Below are 19,507 nucleotides of genomic sequence, written 5' to 3'. Positions count from 1 at the left end.
TATAGTCATAATGCAATCGCCATTTAGTACCTTTTCAATATAAAAGGCATGTGCCAACTTTGTTCAATCCATCTTTCCCAAAGATACAATGCAAACTCTTCTGTTTCAAGCATAGATTTTTGAAGTCTCTTGCACAATGTTTAAAAGCATTTCTACCATAATTAAAAAAAATAGAAAGCCATCTTACAACTGTGTTGTTAAGCATTTGAAATTCTTTCACCTCTTCAACTTAATTTACTTTTTCTTTTTTTTAACAGATTTAACGGAAAGGTACACTGCTGGTTTTGGTAGTTTTTAACAACTAAGTTTAAAAGATACCTATATGAATTTTAATATTGTTTACTGTGCGTATACCAACCACCAGCTCCTTAAAACATTTTTATGTCCTTTGCTTTTCACACTACACTGCATAATACTCCTGATTTGAACTGTATTTCTTGTTCTTCTGTTAAATCTAGGTAAGAGAAGTAGTGTGGCAGTGTCTATCCTTTTAACACACATTATCCTATTTGCAGTGATTTTGCATAATTAAATTATTGTGAAATATCCATAGTGTTCAATTTGCGTAAGTTTTGGCAGATGTAATATCTCACCAATGTGGCAACACTATTATACAAAACATGGGAAAAGGTCCTCATGCTTAAACTCCCATCTGTGTATCATTGAATCAGAGGAGCCAGCAGCCTGTCATTAAAAAAAAAACTTAGTTATTTTTCTCTAAAATATCTGTAGAATTAATGTTTGAAAAAACTTAGAGGTTGTTTGCTTTCATGGAAGTTTTTCTTCCATAATAAAATACAAAAATCTGACAACATTATCAAAAATGACTTCCAAGAATACCAACTAAAACAGTGATTTAAAAGGAGGAGGATTAATATTATTTAAAGGAGAGAAATGAACAGTCTTTAAGGTCACTTCTGTTTGTGACAAAGAAACCTAAAAAGCATGACAGACAGGATCTTCAAAGGTTTTTAGGAGTACTGTCATCAACTCCCAATCGATAGGCTTTAGATACCCAAATTAAGAGTTCAGTTCAAGTCTTGAAAGGTATCTGGGTGCTTAATCTCTTTTACCTTTCACATCACTTTTAAGGATAAAATGACAGTTCAACTCAAAATATTTTGGGGTAACACCTTGCATGTCCAGCACTGGGGTGATCTGTAGCACCCACTAATAATCAGCAGAAGGGATGCGTCTGTTGTGAGTTCATTACTTGTCTGAATATGCTCAGTGGTGCTCTGCTCGTCTATGACGTTGTTTTCTTTTGTGAAACGGACAAAACCTGGTTTAAAGATTTTTTAATAAAGGAGAAAAAGTCAAAACTAAACTTTAAACTATGAATTAATAAGGCAGTGTAAATTTTTACAGAGGCTGGGAATTTCAATGAATTTTCAAAACTGCTTTGTATTGTTTGTATTCCCTAAGGATGCAGATGAAAATGATTTCTCTGTACCACATCATGCCTTTGCAGTTGTGGAGTTTAACTTTCCCTGTCTCCCCTTGCACATCTGCACGCGCAGGACAAGGTTTCTGCCGGAAGGTTGAAGTTGCTATCATGTGAAAATAAAAATTTTTGCCTAAGTACGTTCAAAATGCGGTGTCTAGCATAGATCCTCCGTGCAATAGCAACGTCTCTCAGAGAGTTTGCCAAATCTCAATGTAAAGGAGGTTCCATTAGGATCAGCAGTACCCCTGCCTTCATTTGGTTTTTAAACCGTTTGTAGACTCTTAGAGGGTTTTCAGAAAAAAAACGGTTCGGGTTTACTTGCAGTATCATGCCCAGTAGGGGTGCCTCAGGCGTGCGTGGTGGAAGTGGTGGTGCCCCATGTGAATGTGGAATTACTGTTTACAGGCTTGAGGCACCAGACCCAGTCTGTCAGGTGGAAACTGTTCATTATAATGTAGGCACTTACTATCTTGCTCCAGCCCGATCTTGAGTGCATCAAAATATACACCCGTATGTTCCTGCCGCATGCCTCAGAGGTCCGAGGTGGGCCGCGGCTCCCAAAGCCTCCGGCGCCGAGTGGTGCGTTTGGGCTTTTGGAGGAGAAATTCTGCCTCTAGCCCAGCATCTGCATACACAGAGGCACTTGTGTCGCAGGTGCTCGTAGCAGTGTTGACTGCCACCGTCGCCTTTTAGCGCAAAAGCACCTAATCCAAATAGCTAGGCAGGCATTATATTTGGTGTTTCGTGGGTACGATTTCTGCGTTCTTTAGAAATCTCTCATTTTGTCAAAATCCGTGTTCAGAAGGGCCGTAGCTGGCTGCTCACGGGCTGGGCAGGGATAGGGCAGAGGCTGCACGTTGGCTCCTCGACTTGTTTCTAACTTTGGGCACTTCCTAGCTCTAAAGAAAGAGCAGCCCCTACTGGCTCTCCTTCAGCTGTTCTCATAGCTCCAGAAATAACCACAGGGTTTTCACTTGAACCATTAAAAAAGGGTGGCTGCTAAGCAAGAGGAAATGATTCTCAGCAGGCACAAATCTTTTTCATGTGCTTTTATTCTTTCCATTTCTTTTAAACGGGAAACAATCTGAACAGTTTCCGAGGATAAGGGATATAAATCTGTCTGCTGCTATTTATACCATGCTCATCACTACAGTGTCTGAATGCCTAAAATATGTATTTGCTGCCTAACCTGAGGTGGTCTTCAAGCTGCTTTGGCTGTCAAGAGCAGATGCATCTCAAAACCAGCAGCAAGCAGAAGTCTCAGGAGACATCTCGCTCTCGCTCTCACCCTGCTCAGGCTGTGGCGGTTGCTGCCTTGGCACGAGGCAGTTGCCATCCTGTGGCAGTGCACGGGTGGCTGCAGGGATCCCTAGGCTGAACGCTGCATTGAATCGGGTCCTGGAGAAGTGACTTTCTGGTGTCTTTCATCAGTACAGTAAGCACCTGCTCTGCTAGGTAGTAATATGGAAAGGGAAGATCTAGTGCCATAAGCCTCACAGACAGCATTATCTGTGCTATACTTCTTCTTTGGGTGGATAAACTGTGTGGGTGTCTTTTGAACCAAGCCATAAAAGTGGTGCTGTCTGTTCCAGATGGATATTTTAATAAGCAAGTATCTTCCCTTTGCCTGTATTTGAATAAGAAGATACTCCTTCTCTGTCTGATGTCTTTCATACATGCCTCACTTACTGCGTGCACCTACATATTATTCTTTATGCCCCTATTCTACATGGACTTTCAAATAACATTAAACCACTGATTCATTGAAATATTTTTTAAACTGTTATTGTTAGTCATTTTTGTATTGACTGAATTTTTCATTGGTAATATTTTTGGCAGCAGTCCATGTCTGCCTGGCTGGAGGCCAGTTTAAGCTCGGCAGGATGAGCCCTATTGTTCAGCAGACTTGGATTTTGTTAAACTCTCTAACAGAAATATGTGTCAGGAGATTTGCAGCTATAAATTGGATCATGTCGGTGAGGTTGGGAACTCGCTCAATACGAAATTGAACATTTTGCCATGCCTGTTGCTAAATATGTTTATGCATGTTTCCTCTGTGGGTTTCAAAAAAGAAAAAGAAAGAGAACCTGAAAAAAGCTAGACCTGTTGAGCTCTGCCTTTAACTTACACAGCTGGTACTTTCTTTGATGTTGAGAGGTTCAAAAATGCAGCAAGGCTTGGTTTTGTACATTGCAATGTTAAAAGCAAGTCTATTTTCCTTTTTTTCTCTGTGTGTTACAGGCAGTCAGATGCCACCGCAGCCTCCTGGCAGCCAGTCAGAATCCAGCTCCCACCCTGCTTTGAGCCAGTCACCAATGCCACAGGATCGAGGTTTGTTAGGTGTTGGGTCTTTTTTAGTTGGTGCCAAATGCAGCCTTCATTTTAACTTGCACATTAGCAATGTGAGATTTCCTGGTATTTCTTTTCTTTTCCCAGGGAAAATAATGACAATTCATGTTGTAAAAGGTTCTGGGGGTTTCCTTTTCTGGGGAAAGAACACTTGAATAGCAGGTTGTACCAAAATATAATTGGAGACAAGGGCTCTCTTAAAATATAGTGAATACCCGAATTATAAAAGCAGTTTGCTGTAAATATTTGAATCATGTCCTAGAGAATTCAACTTTTTGTTGTCTAGCTTGGAGTTCAAGATCTGTAGAAAGTACTGTAGAAGTAGTACTCCCCACAGTTTTACAGTACTACCGCAGTTTTACTACCGTTACCAAAACTCCCTTGTGTCTGATGTCTTTGCATGGACACGATAGCTAGTCCCCTGGCCAGTTCCAGACATAAAAATATCTTTAAAGCAAATCAATTATTTAGGTCAAACGTTTCAAAGATTTGGAAATCTTACAAGGGAAAACCTTGCAGGCAACAGCACTGTTCTAAAAAGGTGTTTCCTAGCAAATGCTCACCAAAATAAACAGAGATTTTTTTCTCTTAATGTTACTGTTTGTAAGCTTTAAGACCTTTCCTTTTTTCCTCCTTCCTCCCTAGCCCAAGAAGGATAATTATCATGGCCTTTTTCCATGACTGAATGATAAACTGCTGTTAACTAGGCATCCTGTCCATGCAGTGGTTAACATGTGCCAGCACCAAGTTCGCAAAACAGACACATGATAACTGTGATAAACATGGAGTTATTTATGAAATGCCCCTCCTAAAATGTCTTGGTACCAAAAATATTTCAAGTAGCACCATATGGGGATACCATAAATACTAGAAGTTTTCTCACAGTGAAACAAGTTGAGCTCACAGAATGATAAATTTCTGGGATAGCATCCAGAAGGAACTAAGAGGATTCACAGAGAGGGGAAAAGATTCTTAGTTTTTGCTATTTTTTCTGTGTTGAATGTCACCTCTTCTTCAAATGCTGATTAATGAGAACATTAAACACAGAATTCTATGCGACTCATTTTTTGTTTTTCCTTTTCAAGTCATTCTTTATACACAGTTGTTAGCGCAGGGACTTATTTTCTCTTTAAAACTGTTTAGAATAGTGTACATGTCTGACGAAAAAAGGATGGCCTCAATACTCGCTATAACTTTGTTATCTTTCATAGGGCAGCATGTCACAAGACAGTAGGAGAGGATCAGAGCAAGGCTTGGGAGATCCAAGCATCTCAGAAAGATGTGTTCGTTGCCTGGCATGATTGGGTCATGGCCCAGCACGTGGCACTGACCAGTAATAATTATTTCTGCAGTATATGTGCCTCATCAGGCTTTGGGGGATAGGTTAGGGTGCTCTGACTCTAGCTGCGAGGCTTGAACCTCTTTGGTGCTCTAGAGGGAAACTGAGTCCAGTGTGTGTTTGGGGGAGCTAGGGAGGTATTCAGAAGTAAAACAGAGAAGACAGCTGCTGTAACTGCGAAGTAAAACAAGAACAGTGGGGAAATGAAAATTTACAGATGTGTTTGGCCTGGTTCTTCCTATATGGCAATGAGACTTGTGGGTTTGTTCTTAGAAGAAATGTGTTTGGGAATGTTACAGTAATTTTTGCCCTGTTCATATGCAAGATGTTTTCTGTTTTATTATAAATGGAGGATTCTGGTATTCTATGCATGATCCTTGTGATCCAGCTTGTATAAGAAGTCCATTTGTTTCATGCAGCAGATATGAAATTTGTACCTAGCTAAGTCTTACTGATTTTGCAGAACACGTTCCCCAAAGCTTCTCTAAAGTCTGTGCTCTAGCACATAAACATGCGTGCATTCCCTTTTGCGCCCTGTCATTGATTAGAGGCTCCTTTGAAATGGAAAACTTCACCTTTTAAAAAGGCTGTTACGTTAGTTGATGCCTTTGCTTGCTTGAACTGGTTTCCACTGAACTTGGAGAAAGGAAGGAGTGGGAGTGATGGGAACTCAAAGGGAAGGTGCTTGTCGTTTACTGATAAAAACCTGAGCAGAAAATCGTTGCTGCTGAGGACACCTAACAGGCATCCGTTACAGTAGTTTAAACACTTGGCTTACTGATACACTTTCTAGCAAAAAACAAAAAAAAGAGAAAACAAAAAATCCAGATGCCCTCCATAGGATAAGGCAGTGGGGGTTTTTAGTGCTTTATATAATATTTCTTTCCTTGTTTAGACAGAGTACTGAATGAATAAAAGGCTACTTGCAGTTTCTTGAGTAGAATCCTCTTCTCTCTATACTTGAATGAAAATGTTATTTATCAAATATTATGAAGCTTGACTGACAGGTGAGGGCTAAGCTGTAGTGCTTCTGGATGCTAAACCACTACACTGAACCATTACATTTACACTTACTTATTTTATTATGAAAGTGTGTGATTATATTTTATCCTACTTTCCATGGTTATTCAGCACCCAGCTGGGATTTCTTACGTTTGCCAGCCTAAGGCTATACATCCCCTGTCATACAGTGCAGTACGAAGCAATGAGCATATTTTTATATGTACATTCTGTGTGTGGGAGGAGGAGGCTGGTAACATATGTACATAGGCACAATAATAGGAATTTCTTAGGGGGCTGGATTTCCTGTGCTCTTCAGCTTACTTTTTATATAGCTTATTTCATACTCTGTGTAATGGTAGCTTAAAATGGTTACCTTTTTTTTTAATAATTTGAAAATCTTTCATATCAAATTGTAGTACATTTGGATCTGGCTTAGTATAAATGGAAGGTAGTATTGTATGTAGTCCACTTCTGTTTCCATTACAGAATCAGTAATCAGTTAATATGTTACATATCCTGTCAATGAAACTTTTTCAGTTTTATCAATGTGTTTTCTAAATAGGCAATAGAAAATAGCATGTATTTTTATGTGCATAAGCTGTGTCTCAGATCACATGTCTTTGAAAGTCCTGGTACTGAGAAATTAAGTCCCATATAACTTAACAGACTGCGGGAGTTGGAGCTGTGGAGATGGAGGGCGCAGGCTGTGCAGGATGGCATGAGGAGTCCCCTGGGGTAGCAGGAGTAGGCCTGCAGGTTCAACTATGCATGCGTTTAACTGCTGCTGAATGCCAGCAAATTATCATTAGTTGGGGGTTTTACATGAAAATGGAGCCATGACTACTGAACTAGTCACTGAAACTTACTGTACTTTCGGGGGGCAGAGGATGCTTATTTTGCTCTTCATTTCTCATGCTGCTACTCCAGATTTTTCTTTACTCTGACCAGAAGCAGAGTTTGAGAGTTTTCTTATTTACTGAAGTCAAAGCTTTTTACAAACTAGTTACATCAGCCCTCAAAGATGGTGAAGCAGCAGTACCATGCCTGTCATACCCATTTTGCAAATAATTGAGGTACATAGTTGTTTGAGTCCCTTTTTTTAACGATATCTGCTTAGTCTTTTCTGTGTTTTGGAAACTGTGCTTTGAGGATGCAGTAGCCAAAACTGCATCATGGGTTCAAAGTTATTTGTATTGATTAAATATAAACTCAGCGTATCCAAACTGACCTCCTAAGTTGGCTTCCTGAACTGCAGTTTGAAAGTCTTCTGTCCCTAGCCATTAGCTTATACTCCTGCTCTTACTTGTGTAACCTAGTGTTCCTCAGTGTAGGTGAATACTCACCTATGTGAACACTAGTAGGTGAATGTGTGTCACAATAATGTTGAAATAGACACTTTCACTCCTGCAGAAATGAATGCTTCCTTCCCTAATGTTGAAAAAGCATACAAAACTTACCTTCTTTCAAGTAATATTTTTCATGCTTATCAAGCTGGATGTGTGCATGTCAAATTTCAGTCTTATTTATATTAAAATAGTAAATTGGGAGCTCCTGAAAACAGTTGAACTTAATGGAAACAGTTAATGATGTTATTACTGTAGCAAGCACTCTCATAATGGGGATACTTAAAGAAGCCTTATTTATTAGTGCAAGTGTATGTGGGTCAGAATTAATTTTTAAAAAATCTTTAATTGTTTTCCCCTTATAATTTTCACAGCGGTGCATAGTTAAATATTCATGATAATGCTGATGATATGCTAAAGGTCTGAAATAGATCTGGAGTCTCAAAATCAACACAGGTTATTTAACCCTTTTCATCTAATGCACCATTGGGGACTTGCTCAGTGAAATCCCAGAGCTCTGGAATAATTAGAAGATAGTAATGAGGATTTAATTAGTCCTTGAGATATGCTGAAATAGGACCACTGAGAACTTTTCTGCTTGGACATGGATTGCAAGCAGAACTGATGCCGCTGCAGCTGCTGTGATGTGCTGGAAAATGTATTCCATTGCTGGAGGCAGTTTCATGGCACCATTCTGTGCCTGTCAGATCTGTGTGGAAAGTGCTGGGAGTAAGCACCTCCAAAATTGTTGAATAGTAGCCTTCCTCTTTGCTGTCACTCCCCTCCCAGTACCCTTTTTTTTTTAAAAAAAAAAAAAAAAAAAATCATTTTTTTCCGCTCTAGCTTTATTTCTTTCTGTCATTTACATGGTCCAGCTTTTGAGGATTTTGTACAGTTGTAAGCTCTGTTAAAAAACACATCACAAACAAGGACAGGCAGTAAGAAACTGCAGGCTTATAAGAATACAGGTGTTGTACTAAGCAAAATTTGGATCTATTTGACACAACTGCTTGTAAGCTTTATCTCCAAATCTAGTTCTTATTTAGTATTAGATCTTCACAGAAGTGATATATATCTGCAATATGTAGTATATATGTAGATATATGTAGCTGCAATGTAGTAAATTTAAATGGCTTTTTGGGCAGCTGAGATGTTATCCAGCAAGAGGTAGTAACAGATGGGATGTGATCAGGCATTTTGATGTTCTCTTTGTGCTTCCCTACAACACTAAGTAGCATCTGAATTTCTCTAACTGCAATTTCCTAATATGCCCATTAGATTTCATGTAGGTGTTTTTCTCCCCTTTAACTTTTTTGTACATGTGATTATTTGTACACAGTCATCACACAAATTTCACTGTCATATATTTTCTTTTAACTGGAAACATTCGTGCTTATTTGGAAGACGCAGAATACCAATCTGGGAATTTGCCCCTAAATTTCCTGATCAGATTCATGGCTTAATATTGACATCTGATGATAATGATTCTTTTCCCTGAAATTATTTTCTTCTTAAAAAAAGAAAACAGAAGGAAGAAAATAGATCAAAGTATTCTTATTGCAACAAAAAAGATACTGTAGTTTGCTTTTAGATCTTAAAGACTTACTCGCCGCGATTATGTTTTTGCTCTCATTTGGGCATTTGGGATCTATTCAGAGCACTGAGCAGCTAGAGAATAAAATGATTCTTGTCATTAAAATTCCTCTGCTTGCCATGTTAACGACAACACCACTTAAGGTTAAATCAGACTTGGTAATAAGTTTACTTGATGTAGACTGAAGTGTTTCAGGCTCTTAAAGAAAGATGCTTGAGACATGCACTGAGTGCAAAGCCACAGGTATGTTTGAGTGCCTCTTCTGCACATAGTGTTCTCCAAGTGGGTCAGTAAAGAGGAGCTGACTCAAGCTGGTATGCAGGAGTGCCATGTCAGGTTGGGAAATAATTCCTCATGCCCAAGAAGCTGGAGTTAGATGAATTGTGCCCTGGACAGCCAGAGAAGTGTTTCATGAAAGGAGAAGAAACAGGTTTTAACTGAAACTATCGCACATCTTTAGAAGAAGTTACTTCATTTCAAGGATAGCTCTGTAAAACATCTCTCTCTCATCTTGAGTCACATTATAGACCAAACCAGCACTCCCATCTCCATTTCTTCTAAAGGATGTACAGGAACATATAGAGCCGATCTGTATGCATAGGCAGAGCTGCGCAACAGAAGCTTGATCTGAACTCCTTTGGGAGCTCAGAAAGTTATATTAGCTTCTAAATTTAGTAAGCACTGTATTTATCAATGGCCTTTAAAAGGATGAGGCCGTCATTATTTTTTACAACTGCATTTTTACCTTGATTATAAAAGTCCTTTGGGTTTAAGTTGGACATAAGTATGATATTTAATTTTCCTCTAATTTGAAATGTAGTGTTGGCCTGATGATTAGCTTTGTTAAAATTTATGCAAACTATTTTCTCTGTTATTTTTGTTGCCATAGCACCCAAGAGCCCTATTCATGTACCTGTCCATATTGTGCTACATCATGTACCAATGCATTGCAAAAAAGCTTACAATATATCTATTTTTTGATAAGTAATCAAGATCTATGTGATCACACACACTCAGAATCACACAATGGTTGAGGTTGGAAGGGACCTTTGGAGATCATCTAGTCCAACCCCTCTGCTCAAGCAGGTTGACATAGAGCATGTTGCACAGGATTGCGTCCAGGCAGGTTTTGAATATCTGCAGAGAAGGAGACTCCACAACCTCTCTGGGCAACCTGTGCCAGTGCTCTGTCACCCTCACAGTGAAGAAGCATTTTCTTGCATTCAAGTGGAATGAATTTCCTGTGTTTCAGTTTGTGCCCGTTGCCTCTTGTCCTGTTACTGGGCACCACTGAGAAGAGTCTGGCTTGTCATCTTGACACTCTCCCATCAGATATTTATACACAGTGGTGAGATCCCTCCTCAGTCTTTTCTTCTCCAGGCTGAACAGGCCCAGCTCTCTTTCCTCATACAAGACATGCTCCAGGCCCTTCACCATGTTTGTAGCCCTTCGCTGGACTCGCTCCAGGAGCTCCATGTGTCTCTCATATTGGGGAGCCCAGAACTGGACACAGTCCTCCAGATATGACCTCAGCAGGTCATATCTGAGTAGAGGGGGAGGACTACCTCCCTCGACCTGGGAGGTGCTGGCAGCACTCTGCCTAATGCAGCCCGGGATACCACTGGTCTTCTTGGTCACAAGGGCACATTGCTGGCTCATGATCAACTTGTTGTCCACCAGGACTCCCAGGTCCTTCTCTGCAGAGCTGTTTTCCAGCAGGTCAGCCCTCAACCTGTGCTGGGGTTTGGGGTTATGCCTCCGTCAGTGCAGTACTCTGCACTTCCCTTTGTTGGACACCACGAGGTTCCTCTCTGCCCATCTCTCCAGCCTGTCGAGGTCCCTCTGAATGGCAGCACAGCCCTCTGGTGGATCAGCCACTCCTCCCAGTTTTGTATCCTCAGCAAACTTGCTGAGGGTGCACTCTGTCCCTTCATCCAGGTCATTGATGAAGAAGTGGAACAATACGGGACCCAGCATTGACCCCTGGGGGACACTGCTAGCTACAGGCCTCCAACTAGACTGATCACAACCCTCTGAGCTCTGCCATTCAGCCAGTTCTCAATCCACCTCACTGTCCACTCATCTAACACTTCCTGATAAACGTTTACTGGTTTTCACTTTGAGCCATGGGAGTGAATAGTTTTTCACCAGTTTGTCTGACAAGTGTTAAAGGAAGACAGTTGCTGTTCTTACTTTAAAATATTTGATATAATGTTACTTTGCCTAACCACATTAATTCTTAAAGGAATCAGTTGCCATTCCAGGATGTTGATTTCAGGCTATATTTGGATTTTAAACATACCCCAGCCAGCCTCAGCCTTAGGTTGGTCTGATTAGTTTTGGGATGCATTAAATACACAGCAATATTGACCTTTTGCAAAAAGAGCTGAAAGAGTATGATTTGCATATGGTAAGCCACCCTAGGAGAGAGCAAAGCTGCAGAAGTAGGACTTCAAGCAGATAATATTATCTGTACAATCAAAACCTAGAGTCAAGTCTCCCAAGCAAATTATGTATACTAGCAGCTGGTCATTGCTTTCTTCTTGCTGATGTTAAATCTAGTTATACTTGGGGATGAATCTTTATTTCATTTTTTAAACTAAATTGGGGATTCTCTTTTTGAGATGAGGGAGTAGAATTGAATTATTCTGAGAGAGTTTATGCAGTTGCCAGCGCAAAGACTTCTCAATAGAAAAGTTCCCACTGACTTCATTAGACAGCCTTCAAATTCTCTGCCTTTGGGCTCGGGGAGTGAAATAAGCCAGAAACAGTCATTGATGAAGAACTTGACAAAGTAACAGTCGATGTTCCTGTCACCAGGCTTACTTTAAAGTTATTGAGTACGATCACTGTCCCTGGGACAGTTTCCCATTGGCCTATAAACTCAGGGCTGCTTGTGGATTGCCTGTTTAACAGCACCATGATTTCAAGGACAGCCTGCTCCCTTAGTACCCAAGCTAACCTTCTGTGAAGCTTTTCTAAAAATAGAGAACTTCTAATCTAAGATCCTTTATGTCTTTTAAAGTTAATATATAGGACAGTGAGCAGAGATTTATATAATAACATAATAATCTATATAATAATAGCTTACATTGGGATAGTTCTTTCCATCCCAAAAGATCCTAAAAGGCTGTGGAATAAACATTTGTCAGGGAACAGCTGCAAATCAAGGAAGGTAAGAGTCAGTTAGATAGTAACTTACGGTAAAATAGGGCTGAGACGAAGAAATTTTGGGACCAAGGACAATGTGCTGATTTTGTATTTATGAAAAATATTATGATTTATTTTACATACGTGAAAGAAAGGACACAGTGTGTATTTTAGTCTTGTCCACAAAATCCATATATATCTTATGGTATTCAATATATTTACTTAACGAAAAGGAAGATCTGAGTTGATCCATGGAACCTTTGAACAGCAGTCCCCAGGGAGGTTAAATTTTTCAAACCTGAAATTTAGACCATTAAGCCTGCAGGCCTTGCACATTACATGTTGAAAAATGCCGTTCCTTCTTTGCTCTCCTCCGTGATTTTCATAAGTATGCATATTATTAGGGAAACTTAGACAAATGTTGATTGTATAAAGCAGACAGACTGCTCAAATTTTTTATGTTGCTGCCCAGATTGATTCCAGCAGCCCCAACTCCCCAGTGAAACTAAGGATTTGTTTTAGGGGGTCAGGTGTGCGTGAGGGGCTGTTCTGGGGTGTTTTCATACCACAGTTCACCGTTACCTGATTCTCAAAGCAAAAGCATCTGGCACTGGGTGTGTTGCGGTAAGATAGTGGATGAGCAAGGGTTTTTTTGCCTCTGTGCATCAACATCCCTGCAAATGTCTTTCCTTCTCTCAAGTTTACATGAGAGAGCATTAGGCAAGGTTTGCATTAGGAAAGGTTGGATATGCCTTCCCCAGCTACCATCTGGGTAATCTGTCTGATCCTTCCCCAGATTCTAATTTATCAATGATAGATTATATGAATTTCAAGGCCAGTCAGTAGCTAAGGGAGGTTTAGGGGTGGGGAAAATTTAAACATTATTGCATGCTATACATAGACAGGGTTTTGTAATATCAGAGAGAGAAGCAGAAGAGATTCAGCCAGTTAACCTAATAGCACAGCTGGTGAAACACTGGGGGGTCTGGGTTAAAACCTTAGCTAGGTCATTAGTTTCCATCTTCCCCAAAGCTATTCTCATTGTCAAGAGAAACAGTCAAACAAATAAACAGTGAAGATACAGTAAGATAGATATTAAAGCATAATAAGAAAATATTTCTAAAAAATAAATAAAACCAACCCATTAGCCTTTCTTATACAGAATGTCAATCCCTTAGTGAAAAGGAGAAATATCTCAGCACTCCTTGCAGGAAGCACTGATACTGCTACAGTGATGTTTTCCACATCTGCTGTTTCACATATACAGAGAAACCTCATTGTTGAATGGGTGTGAAGAAATAAGGCAGTCATTCTGTAGATATTAGCCAACGCCAACAGGAAAATAAATTGTCCAGGTACCAAGGGGGAAGCATGTTTCCTGTTACTCTGCCCCAGAAAACTCGGCATATTTTAATGACACCATGATGCACTTGGAGAAGAAGGCAAGGCTTTATGTGGGTGGCAGAAAGAGCTCCATGCAGAAATTAGATTTTTTCACAGTTAATGGGGCAGCATCAAAGAACTTTCTTCTGGAAACTCCTCAGAGTTGTTTATAAAATAGATTGTCACTGGGAAAAGAAGTGAGGATTTTAAAATCTATCAGCTTTTATGAGATTAAAAAATCTATCGTCAAGAAGGTTATTAGCCTTCCTGATAGAGGCTAATGAATAAGACTGATTTGTTCTTTGTCAATGTTACCAATGCATTCTTTGATGTTGCCACCCTTCTGTTGAGTGAGTTGCTGTTAGCAGCACAAAGTGTTTGTTCAGTAGCAAGGGTATGGACAGAGCTCTGCTGTGCTCAATACCTGAGTATTACCAGTGCCCAGAGCAGCTGCTTGAGATGCCTCTGATGGGTTCATACCAGAGCCGTCTAAATATATTTTACTTGTGCAGTGCAGTACCTTAGCTGTGCTAAACGTGCATCAAAATCTTGTTTGACATCAGTTTGAGAAGGTAAATAAATTTATTTATTTGGTATGTTTTTCTACTAGCCTATTAACTGGGCAGCAATAGTGAGAATTAGCATTTGGACCCTCTGAAACAGGTTTGCATTGTAAACTAATCTCCTCATGCTCATCAAGCCGTGACTCTTTAGTGTGTATTACTAAGTTGGATGTTCCATGCATGACAGAATTAGATTTCATTTGTACCATTACCCATCCAGCTATGCATATTGCAGTAAGGTTGTCTTCAGGAAAAAGAGAAGAGCTGAGAACAAGTACATCATCTTTCCTACTACTTCCTCTAGAGGCCAATTTTCTTATGTCACCCACTTGGTTTCACATGATTGACTTGGGTTGCATTTTGGTACATGGGCCAAGCCTTCCTCATTTTCTTCAGTGCTGTTACTTGTTTAGACTTGTATAAAATCTTTTGACTGCTCAGATTTTTTCGATACCTAAATCGCCTCCCCTGAAGTGAGCAGGCTAGTGATAGTTTCAGTCTGTCTGTGATCTTCCTCAGCATCCCGCACTGTTAACACATTACCGAAGTTTATTATATCCACTACACAGAATATGCTTTTTTGTTTGCTTAGCCCTACCACTTCTGACCCAGTGTTGTTTTACCCATGGACAAGCTACATTTGGGAGTCGCTGCTCTAGATCCATCTCAGTTCCGTTGTATCTCTGCTGAAAATCCTGGGATGCTGAATACAACCCCAATGACAGGTTGAGGAAGGAACGTCTGCCAAAAGTAGTGTCAGGGCTCTGCAAATATTTGCTCTTTTTCCTTAAGGGTACTTGCCAATGCCTTGCTAACATACCAAGCATTGGAAATGTGTGATTTTCCCCCAGGTTTTTTCTTTTATAGATAGTGGAAAATATTCTTTTCTCACATACTTGTTTAATTCTTTTGAGCTGATTTGTGAGCAGAGAATTTTGTGTTATTTTTCTCTAATTATTTGCTGATTAGCAGATGCATCCAATCTGTTTCTGCTTTTCTCACTCCATGATTTCCAGAGTAATGAGCCTGTCTAGCTCCCTTCTTTAGCCTCTGCCTTAGAACAACAGGAATTTTCTTATTCTCTTCTCGGAAGACTTCCTCCGTTGTTTTGATCCCATGCTCTTTCACTGAGCATACCTTTCTAAAAAGAGCAATAGCCTGATATTTTTCCCCACCTGCGTTCTTTTTTGCAAAGTACCATTGCAAGTTGTATCTTTCCTCATTTTTTATTTATCAAATGTGTAGTTCACAGGTTCCTTTAATGATGATCTGCTATCCCTGTAAACTCCAAAGCTTTTCTCAGCTTAAAATGACTAAGTGTTCCATGTGTTTTCAGGCTTAATTCATTCATGAAAATCAACGAAATACTCCTGGCCAACTCAAAAGACCTATTGACTGTGGGTTAAGTGTGTGCCAGTAGACAGTTACTGTCTATCAGCTGATAGGCAATAACTTTTTACTTTGTAGTGTCTTCCTTTGTGTTTGAGCTCCTGCTTCCTGGAAAAGCCTTTTCATATTCAAGCCAAGACTTTAAAATATCAAAAGAATCCATTTCAGATTTTGTAGCAACACCCAGCACATTCAGAGGAGCTCTTTCATGAATTGGTCATTGATGAGTAGATAGTATTCAACAACCAGAGGGTTTTGTGTTGGTTGTTGTGATGACCAAATGTGATTTAGGAACCTTAGTGCATTGGTTCATGAAGCTCTAGTAATTTACTATTGTTAATATGGCTTACGTATATGTATGCATAAAAGGAATATAAGATTTTAAAATGTTTTTACAAGGGCATCATAAATGCTATTAGTTATGGAGTATATATTACCTATGTATGTTAGTGATGTATAGGACAATGTAAAGTTCATATTTCTCTGTTCCTTTCTCAAGGGAGAATTTTTACAACATAAATATCATAAGACGTTACCTGTTTTGTATTTTTTCTCTGTATTTTGCTAAAAAGAAAGAAGAAAGTCTGCTGCTACTCGACCATTTTGAAACATTGTATGTATGTTCTGTTTGAATGTACAAACATTTTATTATAGTTATAATAGCGTACTAATTGTTAATAGGATGCTCCTGTTTCATTTGTAACTTAAAAAATGCAAAGATGACTCTGCAACATTAATTGGGATTTAATAAAAATTTTAATAAAATCCCAATTTAGGGATATAAATGTAGTATAAAAAATAACTATAAAACATAAGAGGATAATTCTGACAGCCTCACTTTATTCAGCTGCTTCTGAAATAGCTTAGTTTGCCAAATTCCACTCAGGTGTTTTCTTGATAAGTAATACCTTGTTATGATGGCAGGTAAAGCATCATCTGCACCTCTTTTATCACTAATATTAAGGGAAGGGAGTAGATTTGTTCACTGATGAGCATGTTGCCATTGCACTTTTTAAAGACTTAACTCACGGCTGTTTCCTAGCATATTTTTAAAAAATACAAAACAAAACAGGATAACAAAACTATTGTCACACAGGTTGGCATGTCAGATGCAGTCTAGCTATTTAATCATTCCACTGCCCTAACGCTAGTGCAGTTCTAAAGTAATCCTACTTACTTTCTTTACAAAAGCAAACTTTATCTTAGATCTGATTTTTTGGAAAGAAAATTTATTTCTTTTTGTATCGGTTATAAAATGAAGTTGAACACTAGGGAAAATATGTGTAAATAAGGAGAAACGAGTGCATGCCAGCTGCTCCCTTTCATTTCTGATAAGATTTCTAGGATTGATGTTGTTTTCTCTTTTTGATGCAAGAAAGTTAACGTCTTGACCATGGACCTTTCTTTGTTTCTAAGACATCTGAGCTTCCTGCAAACATTTGAAGTACCTCAGACTCCTGCACTGATTTCTGAAGGGTCACTATGCTCTCACTAAGGTAGATCAGAACAGACCCCTCTTTGTTCTGAGGGAATCTAGATCACATTAAGGACCTGATCTTACGTTCTTCTCCACATCACATTTATAACTGAAATGACTCCTCTGTTTTCTGGAAAGAAGTTGGAGTGTATCCTGTTTTAAGATCATGCTTCAACTTATCTGACAGATAATAATAGAAGATAACATGGCACGGATGTTCTTTCTGGATTTCAAGCTTTCTTTTTTCCATAATTCTTTCCTTTCCATGCTGAAGAGAAGATAGCAAAGCCAAACTCGTTTGAGAAGGATCTCATGCCCTTTGAGATGATAAAACTTGTGCCTCATGTCAAAAGCTGTTAGAGATTCTGTTCTCTTCTTTGTGTTAATCAAAGACCCAAAACTTCCTTGTTGCATCTCTGTTCGTTAACTAAGGCCAGAGCTCGAGCTCGAGCAGCGTCCCACAGTTCCTGCAGCTGAGTTCTTAGCATGCCCCACGGCGTGGTTTTGGCCAGTGCGTGCGAGCACTCCCTGAGGCAGAGCCCAGGGCATGGATGAGGCAGCACAAGGGACTGTGCACAACACTCATATGGATAAAACTACGAAGGTTGAGTTGGAAGATTTGGCTGTATGGACACAAGCATGCTACTGCACTCTCCAGGCCAGGTGACCACACCAGGTCCCAGTGTTTTATTTAGGACTATACTTGTAGGCATATGGTCAGCTATACAGCATTGCGAAAGTGAAACAAGTTTCCTGAAGAAGAGGTCTTTTGAATGGAAACATTTACTTCACTCATTATTGCAGTCTCTTCAGGAGCCCTTCTGACAGCAGTAGAGCTAGCTAAAACTTTGGTCCCTCTTCTCCATTAGACTCCTCAACTAGCAGTTCTCCTGCAGCAGTACTGGAAATCATTGCAACTGATACAAACGATAGCTCTTCAATAGTCATCCATCCTTGGGGTGTTCAGAAAAGTACTGCCTGTGATGATAACTGGACCAAATACTGTTTATCACTAGCACAGTGTTTGGAAAGTTATCTCATATAGATTAAAAGGTCCGTGGTGAACAGAAAACCTTTACTTCCTTACTAGATAGAGTAGTAAGTTTACTATCTTTATAATAAAAAACTTACTGTGACCAGTACCAAATTTTTCATTTAAATGGATCCCATGAGTGTGATATATATGGTATATGTGTGTCTGGAATGTGAATATTTTTTCATACAGACATACTATTGTATTAGGTTTTTAAATTAGTTACAATATTGTCTTCTGACCACAGGCTTTGTGATAAGATTTGTGTGTAGAGTAGAACTATTTTAAAAACAGAAGGGTCTGTTTCAAAATAAAGCTAAATGGAAAGGATCATTTGAGCTGTCCTTTACAACTAGTATTTACCAGTTTTCAAGCCACCATTTCATCTTCAGTTATTTGGCTTGCTGTGCTCCAGTGCATGTTGTTCCGCTTCCTATAGAGCAGTTTTTGAGCTCTGATTTTACAGTTCTAATGTGATCGAATCAGTTGTCTAGGGCTTGCACAAAGATCAAAAAAATTATTTGCTTACACTACCGAAACTTGCAGTTGTTACAATTTTAGCGTAGCGTAGCATGAGTAGGACTGCTTACAGTGCAAAAGAACTCCAGGACGAAAGGGGGTGTGAAACCATCTTTGCTCCCATTTTGGAGCTTCTTGACATGGAGCTTACTGTCTCCTTGATAGGGTTTTCATGGATGGAGAAATACGTTATGTAACAAAGGTTTGTGGAGCAATTAAAAATTTGTTTGCATTTGTTTGGACTTGAGCCTGATTTCACCTACCACTTTTCTTTGGTAGAACTCGGAGATATCGTCCCCTTTTGTAAAGTGCTTCGTCACCGGGTTACAAACGGGGAAGCCAATACGCGGGGAGGTGGGAAGGTTGTTCGCCCAGTCTCACTTAGGATGTCAGCAGCAGCAGCGCTGTGATCAGAAATTTGTGCTTGCAAGTTCCAGGCAGCATTTTTCAGAGCCGCGGTTCCCGCACAGCGGTCTGGGAAGTGCCTGCTGTCCACAACGCCCAGCGGGCTCCGCAGCCTGCTGGATAGTCCCTGCCGCTGCAGCACCGTGATGTTTGCAGTTACTAGTTTGATCATATGTCTGTATGTAGCACAAAAAAAAAAAAAAAAAGTCTGGGAACTGTGTTACCTGTCTTCATTAATCATGCATTGAATGTTCGGTACTATGTCATGTTTGATACTAACCATTGGGAAGATGTTCTGACACTTCAGAAGAATTCTGTTTCTGCCTTTTTTTTCCCTCCTCCTTTCACTCTCTTCATTGCTTGTCTTTGCCTCTCTTTCCTTCTTTTTTTTTTTTTTTTTAATCTTCCCTTCAGCAGCTTCCAGTTGTCCACTTATTGTCTGGAGGGAGGTTGTTCTTACCTTTCTTCTATTCCATCACTAGTGTAAGGAAAGGTGTAATTAATGCTGATAGGT

General features: G+C 39.6%; 1 protein-coding gene across 13 annotated transcripts in view; it reads left to right on the top strand.

The window, feature by feature from the left end:
- The window catches only part of ARID1B (AT-rich interaction domain 1B), a 341,753-nt gene that overhangs the window by 249,393 nt on the left and 72,853 nt on the right, over positions 1–19,507 (top strand). For all 13 annotated transcript variants that reach the window (XM_064509114.1, XM_064509106.1, XM_064509110.1 and 10 more), the window contains one exon: positions 3,689–3,778. In XM_064509114.1, coding sequence (XP_064365184.1) covers positions 3,689–3,778 — 90 coding nt within the window. The remainder of the gene's footprint in view (positions 1–3,688; positions 3,779–19,507) is intronic.

This window comes from Dromaius novaehollandiae, chromosome 3, assembly GCF_036370855.1.
Source record: "Dromaius novaehollandiae isolate bDroNov1 chromosome 3, bDroNov1.hap1, whole genome shotgun sequence".
Classification (NCBI taxonomy): domain Eukaryota; kingdom Metazoa; phylum Chordata; class Aves; order Casuariiformes; family Dromaiidae; genus Dromaius; species Dromaius novaehollandiae.
The sequence above is the reverse complement of the archived record's forward strand: the minus strand, read 5'-3'. Positions and strand labels throughout refer to the sequence as shown.